This window comes from Bactrocera latifrons, unplaced genomic scaffold (assembly GCF_001853355.1).
Source record: "Bactrocera latifrons isolate USDA-ARS-PBARC rearing strain unplaced genomic scaffold, ASM185335v1 scaffold_244, whole genome shotgun sequence".
NCBI lineage: Eukaryota > Metazoa > Arthropoda > Insecta > Diptera > Tephritidae > Bactrocera > Bactrocera latifrons.
In genome coordinates this window covers 250,576-261,901 of record NW_017536008.1, presented here as the reverse complement: position 1 = coordinate 261,901, position 11,326 = coordinate 250,576, and the positions used below count along the sequence as shown (strand labels likewise).

Sequence of the window (11,326 nt, the reverse complement as noted above, 5' to 3'; positions counted from 1 at the left end):
TATCGCTGATTTGCGCCCACGCCCCGACGGAAGAGAAGGACGATGTGACCAAAGATGCCTTTTATGAGTGCTTGGAAAGCATTTATGAGAGCTGCCCCCGCCACGATGTCAAAATCGTGCTTGGCGACTTTAACGCCAGGGTGAGCAAAGAAGGTATCTTTGGCACTACCGTCGGTAAATTCAGCCTCCACGAGGAAACATGTCCAAATGCGTTGAGGCTGATCGATTTCACCGGGGCCCGAAATATGGTTGTCTGTAGTACTAGATTCCAGCATAAGAAGAGTCATCAAGGTACCTGGCTGTCTCCGGATCGAAAAACCACCAACCAGATCGATCATGTTGTGATAGACGGAAGACACGTCTCTAGTGTTTTAGATGTGCGTACACTGCGAGGTCTTAACATCGACTCGGACCACTATCTTATTGCAGCGAAGATTCGCACGCGCCTCTGTGCAGCAAAAAACGCACGCCGTCAAACGTAAGGAAGGTTCTACGTCGGAAGCTGCAATCACAACAGACAGCCGAACGATTTTCTACTCGGCTTGCACCCCTGCTCTCTGAGAGCACTCGTCAACAACTCGGTATAAGGGAACTGTGGGACGGCATTTTAAACTCTGCTGCCTATCTCGCAACGTTACGATCGACCACAACACGTGCGGGATGGGATAGGTACCGTGAGTTGAAGAGGGAAGCGAGACGCATTTGCAAAAAGAAAAAGAAAGAGGCCGAAAAGCGTGAGTACGAAGAGCTTGATAAGCTAGCCGATAGGGCTAATGCTCGAAAATTCTACGAAAAAATGCGGCTTCTCACAGAAGGTTTCAGGACCGGAGCATACTCTTGTTGAACGCCCAAAGGTGATCTAGTCACCGATGCCCAGAGCATACTTAAATTATGGAGGGAACACTTCTCCAGCCTGCTGAATGGCAGTGAACGCACAACGCCAGGAGAAGGCGAACCCGATGCCCCAATCGACGACGTTGGAGCAGACGTTTCATTGCTCGAACAGGAAGAAGTTCGAATAGCAATTACCCGCCTGAAGAACAACAAAGCGGCAGAGGCCGATGGATTGCCGGCCGAGCTATTCAAACACGGCGGCAAAGAGCTGATAAGGAGCATGCATCAGCTTCTTTGTAAAATATGAATATCGCATTCGATGGAACGATGAGCTGTATGAGATATACGACGACATTGACATAGTTCAGCCAATTAAAAGACAGCGGCTACGCTGGCTAGGTCATGTTGTCCGGATGGACGAAAACGCTCCAGCTCTGAAAGTATTCAACGCAGTACCCGCCGGGGGAAACAGAGGAAGAGGATGACCTCCACTCCGTTGGAAGGACCAATTGGAGAAGGACCTGACTTCACTTGGAATATCTAATTGGCGCCACGTAGCGAAAAGAAGAAACGACTGGCGCGCTGTTATTAACTCGGCTATAATCGCATAAGCGGTGTCTACGCCAATCAAGAGGAAGAAGATTTATTATCATAATATCCTAAAAAACTTAATATAAGGTTGTCAAAGAAGTCTTGCGGTATTTTTATTGAATTTTCAATTGTTTATAACATTTTTCTTGATGACTCATGCCCAGCTCTTTACCAATGCTACGGCTGCTACTATGCCGGTCTCTTTTGACCAACTAGCGATTTTATCGCAATTTTCGACGACAGGCCTTCCGGAGCGTGGCGCATCTTCGACCACATCTACACCAGTACGAAAACGTTGAAACCGTCGTTGTGCGGTGGAAATGGAAACTGCATCGGGTCCATAAACTGCATAAATTTTATTGGCGGCTTGAGATGCATTTTTGCCTTTATCGTAGTAGTACTGTAAAATATGCCGTATTTTCTCTTTATTTTGATCCATGTTTGCGACGCTATAACTCACGAAGGACTTAAAAGAAACGACAATCAATCAAACACGTATTGGTGCGTGAAATGAGCTTTGCAAAAAGGTATAGCATGACCCGATGCGACGAATAAAACTAGAACTACGCGCTCTCAACGCCAACCGCAAGACTTTTTTGACAACCAATATATTACAACAATAATATATATATATAAATCACACCTTTTATCATTTAAAACTTTCATACGCATCGATCCTGCTGATACATATGTACATATGTAAGTACAAATCAATTTCAAATCAAGATATTATCATTTATCAGTAACATAATGTGCGCGAGTTAAGGAACGAATTCCTTATAATAATAACAAACATAAAAACAACCTTTTGTTTCAGTAAACAGAATGCAAACAACCTTGAGTTGTAACAATTGAAATGCAGTATCACTACGACAAACAATCCTAACAACAAGTATCAAAACAACATTGAGTTTGAATACCACAAAAATCTTATCTTAAGACAAAGCAAATGTATCTAAGCAAACAATATATATGTAAACAAACCTAAACAAATAATATAATHTGTATTTAAAGAAACTATCAACTAGTAATAAGTAAACATACTAGTTAGTATAAATAGAAGTAAGAACCATGTAATAAGTTAGTCTTAAGAGTATAAGTAAAGAGTACACATTTCGGTGCAGCTCAAAATATATTCTTTTGACTCATTTTTACTTAATGTAAAAATTAACTCACGCACTGCTCTACATGTATGTGTGTACATATACATATGTGCGCATGACATTTCCACACAAATAATATATACACAAACTTACATATAAACATATCTGTATACACATGTAATTATGTCGCCCGCGAAAACTTCAAATATTGTTCTACAAAAACCGCAACCGCCTTAAATATCATAAAAATTACAAATACTGTTTGCAAAAACAACAAACGTCTGAAATAGCATCAGAAATCAAGATGGCACCCAATTTGCCGACGTCAAAATTTATAGTCAATTACACAACAACAAAATTTACATTCATGGGCGCAAACGTACTTTTAAAAAGCATCTTCCATTCATTCATAAAAGTAGACGCCATTACATCTCCCCGAGCATGCCTTGCCTACAAGCGTCTTTTCGCGACGATTTCGAAAGCTAAAAATAATAAATTGAATTTATTTCTGAAATATATGAGAAGGGAAAAGTGACAACCACTCAAAAATCAGTATTAAAATATGTGAATAACATTGACAACATAGCTTATTTGTCGATTTTCATTTCAAGAAATGTTTCAAAGAAAATATTCAATATTCCTCTGATTCATGTGTACAATCAATCCCGGCTAAGTAGTACTCCGTTTAAATGAAAATCAAATCCCTCCCTCCTCACTTTTAACAGCCTATATTATATCTTGCTGCATCTCACGGTTTGTTTTTTGAAATATCATAGAAATTATTGTCTTAAGTGCGACTCGTTTAAATATCCTCAGTCTCTTATGTACCATGTTATTTTTTTATTAACAAACCACTAAAATCTCTATCTTTGATTGTGTCATATGTATAGCCGGGATTGACTACATTTGTGAAAGAATGTAAAAAATCTTTTGTAATTCTGAAATATTTTTACGCGGCTTGCAAAAATTTGCGTCGATATGTATGCAAGCTCTCACACAAACATACATATTTACTCTGGTTTGTGGGCGAAGCTGTACACAGCTCGGATTTTCTACCAACAACATAATGCTGGGACGCTTTGTCGTCGGGTGTATTTATTTACATACAAAGTTGTGGGTAGACAAATTTACAAACATTATCCGTATGATTCTTTCAAATTTGTTTACGTGCACACAAAATGACATACATTACAAGTGTCAATATGTGAACATTATGAGTATGCTTTTTTAGAATCTTTTTACATGTACCTGCAATTATATGCATATGCAAAACTTCTAATATATAACTTATCATACCTAAGTATATTAATTTAATATTTAGGTTATAATGCAAATATGACTTTATTATACATTTCAACAGATTTAATGGAATTCATCGTTAAAAGGGTCAAATTGCTCATACATACATATGTATATACTTATGTGCTTTGATATGAAATACATACTTATATATTTCATAATATATATGAATGATATCCATAGTCGTTTGCGCTTTGTAAATACGCGAATCTGTACGCGTAAATTTGTAAACATTGAAACAGAAATATCTCCTGTCATCCAACAACCAGTCGCCCCACTCGCCTCTAGGCTCCCACGTCACTGTTCACAGTCATTACTTCAAAGTCATAAATAATTTCGCATATGTTGGAACCAGTGTGATAACGATGTTACGAGTTTTTTGAGACAGAGGTTCTGGCTACATCATGTTGTCCGAGTGGGCGAAAACACTCCAGCTCCGGCAGAGGAAGATGAAACCTCCACTCCGTTGGAAATATCAGGTGGAGAAGGAGCTGGCTTCGCTTGGAATCTCCAATTGGCGCCACCTTGCGAAAAGAAGAAACGACTGGCGCGCTGTTGTTAACTCGGCTACATTTGTGTGGCCTTGAAAATCAATATTTCGATATTTTCTTAAAGTACATCCTTTTAAGATAATTTTTTCCAAATTTCATATAGATTGGAGCACCAGAACCAAAGTTACACCAGTGAACAGCGCGCTCTCCTATGGGCCCTGAGTACGTGCCGTTCGCGATTACCTCAAAATGAGGTTTTTTTAAAAAGCACTACTGCGGTTAGCAAGGTTTCTCACAACCAACAATATCTCATACTTGAAAGAAGGAATTTTTTTGAAACAAGAGTTTTTTTTGGGACTACTGAATTTTTAGACCCACAAAAGTCGATATTTTCAATAAAATCATCACGACTTCCTTAAATGTTTATTTCGCCAAATCCTTCTTTAAAGTACGGCGTTATAATAAAAACTAAATAGGGAAAACTTATTTTATTTGATTTCAGATGCACCATCACCTAACTATCATGCTCACCGCAAAACGTGTAAGGAAAAAAGTATATCGGCACACAGCTGTAGTGCCAACATTATTCACTGAAAAATAAAATTTACCAACTTTAAACATACATATATAAACGTAGCAAAAGTGTTTAGTAATAAAAAAAATCCCGTCTTTGCAAAAAAAATCTTTAAATTTTTTAATTTTTTAATTATTGAATAACAGGGATAAATCGCCTTTCGCAATTTGCAAGGAACATAACCAAGGAAATACCTTCAGATAATGGTTAAAATTTATATAAAACAAGTAAGGAGGGGCTAAGTTCGGGTCTAACCGAATATATTTTATTCTCGCGGTTTTCAATAAAGCTGAATTCATATTTTCAGGTATTTTGTTTAAAAAATATTTTTTTTTGCTTCATGTACGAAATATCATTATACAATTACGCCAATAAAAAAGTTTGTATTCTCTTTTTGTGTTGAAGATGATCTACATGGATAAAATATATAACAAATGAAATGAGAAGACGTTCAGCTTGTACACTCGTGGCCACGCAAATCTTACCACTATACTTTCTTAAATTTTTGTTAGATCTTTTTGGTTCGTTTGAGATTTTCTTCAATTTCGTTGTTTGTTAAGTTTTTAGTAAGCAGAAGTAAACTAAATTATATTACATAATTATAATTATAGTTTTTAATTTTTTACGTTTAATGAGTAAAACACAAACCAGCTTTTCGGTGCTTATACAAAAGCGGCCGATTTTGTTGTTTTTAAAGTAATACCGCGACTTAACTTCATATTTCAACAAAAAAAAAATTGTATTTTTCAATATTTCATAATTTATTGGATCTGCTTGGTAAAGCCTTACAATAAGTGTTCAAATCTAAATTCTAAAACTAAAGAAGCTCAAGAATGTGGTTGAGCTTATTTGGTAGAACGTTGCTCTCTACTAGGCTGGTAGTTAACTTCTTTTCAAACGCTTTTAATTGCAGGAATTTACCAAGGGATATCTCTTTCCTTACCATAGGAATATTAAGTTCTTTATGAATGTTTCCACGTGGGCCTTCGAGCCAGTTGAATCTCAAGTTAAGGTACTTCATTCGCTGGGGGTGGGTACTAGGAATGTAACATGCTTGCTTTTTTGCTGATAATTATTTATAAGCCAGTTGGCCAACCGTTATAGCAATATTTGGTAACTCAATTAGCGTTTTTGGAGTAATACAATACGCTTATGCTTTTCTTGCGACACAGATGTCGGGGGCTTACGAGCGCACTGCGCAACGTTCGATGTGCCATACGTTTTAAGAGCCGTAGAAAGACAAAAAATTTAATAACTTTGGAATGGTATGAATGAACAAAAATTTTTTTGCAGATTATTGAAGGTCAATATTTTCCTCGTTGTGTCACATACTTTTCCATTTTTTTTTGTAGCTTGAAGAACACTTACAAAATTTCAATTGCTTAACAAAAAATCATATAAAATATTATTATTTAAACAAAAGGGCCATGAAAAGTATTTATAATATAGTACGAACATTTTTCTTTGACATCATCATATTTCATCGATTTACCTCCAGTTAGAAAATATGATTTTTTCATCGCAGGTCAGTCTCTTACATTTCGAGCTCATTTTGTAAAGCTCACTAACTAAATGATCTTGTATATAGCTGAATATGTTTTGTTTTTAATTTTTAATAGTTTTATAAATGACTTGTCTTTGACTTATTTCTAAATAAAAAATTTATATAGCCCATAAAGTACCGCTATAAAGCGTTGTCAAATATGCACAGCAAATGAAAATTTTGAATGGTAAACTTTGCGTGGCCAAGAGTGTATATTAATGGGAGCCGAAAAGTTGGATGTTACCTGATAAGGAGGGTGCCTACGGCAATAAAAAAGGAAACGTCAACGGAAACAAAACTAAAAATTCGTTGGTGCAAATTTAGCGACTACAACCAATAGAAACGCGGTGGCACGATTTTATTGGAAAAAAGAACATTGAAATCAATATAACCTTGGATATCACTCGTCTTATTTTAGCGAGTTAGAATTTTTTAGATAACATTCACGTGCATTCTGTGATTGTTATTTAAAAAAAATAGTTTTGAGGCCCATTTTACTATATCTAGCTAGTTGAATCAGAGAACGTAAAGTATAGAGAAGGTGCAAATTGATTGGCGGCTAACAGAGCCGATAGAATCTGGGTAAAGAATTCGCCGCTCTCGCTGCTATTTAGCAGCATTGAGCACGTGCGTCGCAGAAATATACGTAAAATGGCTGAGAATAGATAAAGAGAATAGCTTTGTAGAAAAATATACAAAGTCACACAGAGAATGGAAAAAAGCATTCTCTGAGTGACATATGCATGGTTATATTGAATTATATGAACCATTGTCACATATRCTTGATTATTTTGTATCAAATGAGCCATTTTCTTTTTTTGATGGTAATGGATGGAAATGGTAAAAATTTTAATTTTTTTTACAAAATCGATTTTTAAATAAATTAATATTTTAAATAAATTATATTTATTTCGACTATTACAAAGTGAAGGTGCGCCAAATGAACTTTATTTCTTCAAAGAAAATTGATGACCTTCATAAAATATGCATACTCGCATTATTTCGTTATCATTTCCATGTTTGTAGCAATAGAATTTCTATGGCATACATATGTATATTATTTCTTTGGCGCATTTGTCTGTATGTCTACGAAAGCAAATGCTAGCCACATACATTCATAATAACAGGAGCTGCATGCATCTTTCGCATCTCCGTTGTCACGGTCAACCAATGGCCGCAGCTCTCCCTTTGTCAAAGAGTCATCACAACGTTTTGTTGTTGGTAGAAAATCCGAGCTGTGCCGAAAGAAACTAACAAACGATCGCCGATTGTTGCCGCTTCCCTTGCCGCAGTAACAGYTTCGCCGACATATGTTTACATATGTATGAGCTTGCATACATATCGACGCTGATTTTTGCGAGCCACAGAAAAATATTTTAGAATTGACAAATACTGTAAATCGACAACAGCTATGTTGCCACTTTTCTTACTTAGAACAAACACCAGAAAGATGTTCAATTTATGATTTTTGGCTTTTGCCATCGACGCGAAAAGACACTTGTTGACAAAGGCATGCTCGGGGAGATGTTACGGCGTCTGTTTTTACGAATGAAGCGAGGTCGCTTGTAGAATATGCACCTGCGTTTATGAATGAAATCGTTTTTGTTGTAAAATTTACTACATTTGGGCTTCGCCAATTTGGCTGCCGTATTGCCTTGGGATGCTTCGGCTATTTAGACAATAGTTGCTTTTTGTAGAACAAGGCTTAAATTTTTTGTTGGTGACATATTCACAAGTGTACGCATATATATGTTTGTATGCTTATGCATTATTTGTTCGGAAATCTATACAAATATATGTACATACAAGTATAAATGAATATATATGAGCATGTAGATCAATGCGCGCACATGTAATACATTGATAAGTGATAAAATCATTATTAGTATTTCTGAATGCGCACATGCGTATACATACATACATTTATGTGAGCAGATAATAAGATTATGATATGAGCATATTCAGAGACATAAGATTAATATGATAGAAGATGTACATACATATATATGTATATGTATACTGTTGTGATAAATTTAATTTTTATTAGGAAGAAACATAATACAAAAATACTTACTAGTAAAAAATGTTAAAATTGTGAGGCGAATTCCCTACCCAAAATCTAACAAATGTTCGCAGTCGAACCTGCACCTTCTCTATACTTTACGTTCTCTGGTTGAATCGACAATATCAGCAACAACAACGAAATAGGAAGTGAATGATTTTTTTCTTTGCATGCGATTGGTTTGTTCCAACTTGGCAACATTCATTTTATGTTAGTTAGTAACAAATTTTTAGCTAATTGTTTGATAGTGAAGTTTATTGCCATTTTTTCCAACGTTAATTAGTTGTTTGAATCAACATCTGTTCATACCAAATGAACATATCCCTGCATTGTCCTCCTAACTCGTCTAAATACGAATTAGAGGACAATGCAAAAAACACCCAACAACGCCAATATAACAGCGAAGTACCCAAGAAAAAGACAGACACAATAAAACGAATCATCACAGCGGACAGACTAATAGGCGCCAAAACAGCAGCAGCAATATTAGCAGCAACAACGACAACAGCAGCAGCAGTATTGGCAGCAACTACAGCAGCAGAACCTTTGAAGATCAACGCGGGAATAAGTAACCACATCAGGTTTTATTTAAAATTTATATTATACTTATTTGATCAGCCAAGCTCGTTTTCTTGATGGTGTGTGCCAGGTAATCCAACACCAAAAAAACTTTTTTCGGACTTATGAAGACTGTCGGTTTCCCTTATGCCTAAGGATTGCTCATAGTTGATGTTTTTTTTTTTGAACTTTCCTAACGTTCATGCGGTATACTTATATTGTGGTGTGGGCTTTAGTATACCACCTCACAAATTCCGGGTGCTATGGTTGGATTTAGGAGACTCTCTATATGAATAATATTGTATATATAATATTTTCTGGAGAAACTCCCCTATCCAACCATACGACCTCTAACTACAGAATGCTCCTCAAAATGTGAACCAAGAGGTAGAGACAGTAACTTTCGAACAGATAAGATATCACCCTCCCTCTGACTCTGTTTTTCGTATCCAGCAACAATGAGCCAACAACCCTATTGCGGAATGCAAGTGGATTATACGAGTAGTTGACGTTATGCTGCTTGCCACAGATATTGAAACAGGATTGTGATTTATGGAAGCTACAGATAACAAGCCGAAGTTTTAGAGCGAGTCGACTTATAGGGAGCAAAAAATAAGAACCATTGCATATGCGGGAAATGTTCTACAGATTTTTCTGAACAACTTGCCTAAGAGACTATGAGTCGAAAGCGGTATCGAGTCAGCGATTTTTAAGGCGAAGTTTTTTTTTTATTGATTTTAAAGGTTCGTTCGTCAGTTTTTGAAATTAGCGAATGAAATTTTAATAAGTAGTATATTTTGTCGGATCAGACAACCATAACATAAGTATATTTCTAATACAACCAGTTATTCAGATTTTTTCAAACTTCGTCCTAAAAAACACAGCAGAAAAGTGTAAAAACAAATATTACTTCAAATACTCGTAAAGTGTTTTCAATAAAATGCGAATATGGCAATGCAGTTTTTGGGAAGAAACATGAAATCAACAGTTGTTTCTTGAAGTAAATTCAAAGTATAGGTTGGGTTATAGCTCTCAAGTAAATGCTCAAGAAAAACAATTCCTTATTTCTTGAGCTGTAGTAAAGTAAATTTGACAACAGGTTACGCATTGTGGATCATACACATTAGAAGAGTAAGAAAAAATAAATAAAGTAAATATACTTACGTGTGTAAGTATATAAATATTTTTTTGATGATTGGTAAGTTTTATGCATCATTTCAAAATGAACTATATTTCATAATAATGATTTTAACTAATTTAGGATGAATTTAACGATTACTTTGAATTACCTTCAAAAAACAATTGTTGATTTCAAGTTTCTTCGCAAAACCAGCGTTGCCATATTCGGTGTTTATTGAAAAAATTTACAATTACATTTCTTGAGAGCTGGAAATTAAACCTTAATCATTAAATTCATCCTACAATTAGTTAAAATCATTGTTATAAAATACAGTTCATTTTGAAAGTTTGTATAAAACTTACCAATCATCATCCGCATTCCTTAAATCATTGGGCCAAGATGGCTACATTGAGGAACGCCTGAAGGAACATAGATTATGTCAGAAAAAGATTTGTTAAATATATCTTGTTGAGTTGTATTACTAAGATAAGAAGCAACCCATTTTAGAAATATTAGTTTAAAACCAAGAAGATCCAGTTTATTCAAAAGAATTGAAATTGGTTTACTTTATCAAAAGCTTTACTAAAATCTGTGCATATAACATCAGTACGCTTATTCTCTCTAAAGCCCGTTGATACATTTGTTATAAATTCAAGCAAATTAGTTACTGTAGATTTCCCTTTACGAAAACCGTACTAAGAACAAGAAATTAGTGGAGAAATCCCGAAGGTTATTTCGACTGTTATAGTTACTTCAAAAAGTTTAGGTATTGCTGACAACTTTGCTATTTCCCTATAGTATAATGGACCACTCTTATGCAAAGGAATTATAAATGACTTTTTCCACATTGATGGAAATAAGCCTTACTTAAGAGATGCATTAAATAGTTTTGTTAAAGGCTGGTATATATATCTGGGCCACAGTCATCGACTGCCATTCGACGCATACGGTTGCTCTCTCAGTGTTTTCGGTGTCTACTTTGTACAGCGCGCCTACGAGCTAATTCGTCTCACGTGTTTCGCAATTTACTTTTTCTTCTTTCTGTAATGATTTTTCTAACTCTTCAATACAGTCAACTCCAAAAGTAAATTTTTTCAAAATGTCCCCTGGTGGGACCCAACTGGGAAATAATAGGTTCGCCCTGTTAGATT

At 35.6% G+C, this 11,326-nt stretch overlaps 1 protein-coding gene across 5 annotated transcripts in view; it reads right to left on the bottom strand.

Moving 5' to 3' along the window:
• LOC108969217 (potassium voltage-gated channel protein Shal) overlaps positions 1-11,326 on the bottom strand; it is a 172,881-nt gene that overhangs the window by 73,808 nt on the left and 87,747 nt on the right. Inside the window, exon 6 of one of the 5 annotated variants that reach the window (XM_018933794.1) lies at positions 10,538-10,594. The exons of the other annotated variants lie outside the window; for them this stretch is intronic. Coding sequence (XP_018789339.1) covers positions 10,562-10,594 — 33 coding nt within the window. The 3' untranslated portion in view covers positions 10,538-10,561. The remainder of the gene's footprint in view (positions 1-10,537; positions 10,595-11,326) is intronic. 5 annotated transcript variants of the gene reach the window in all.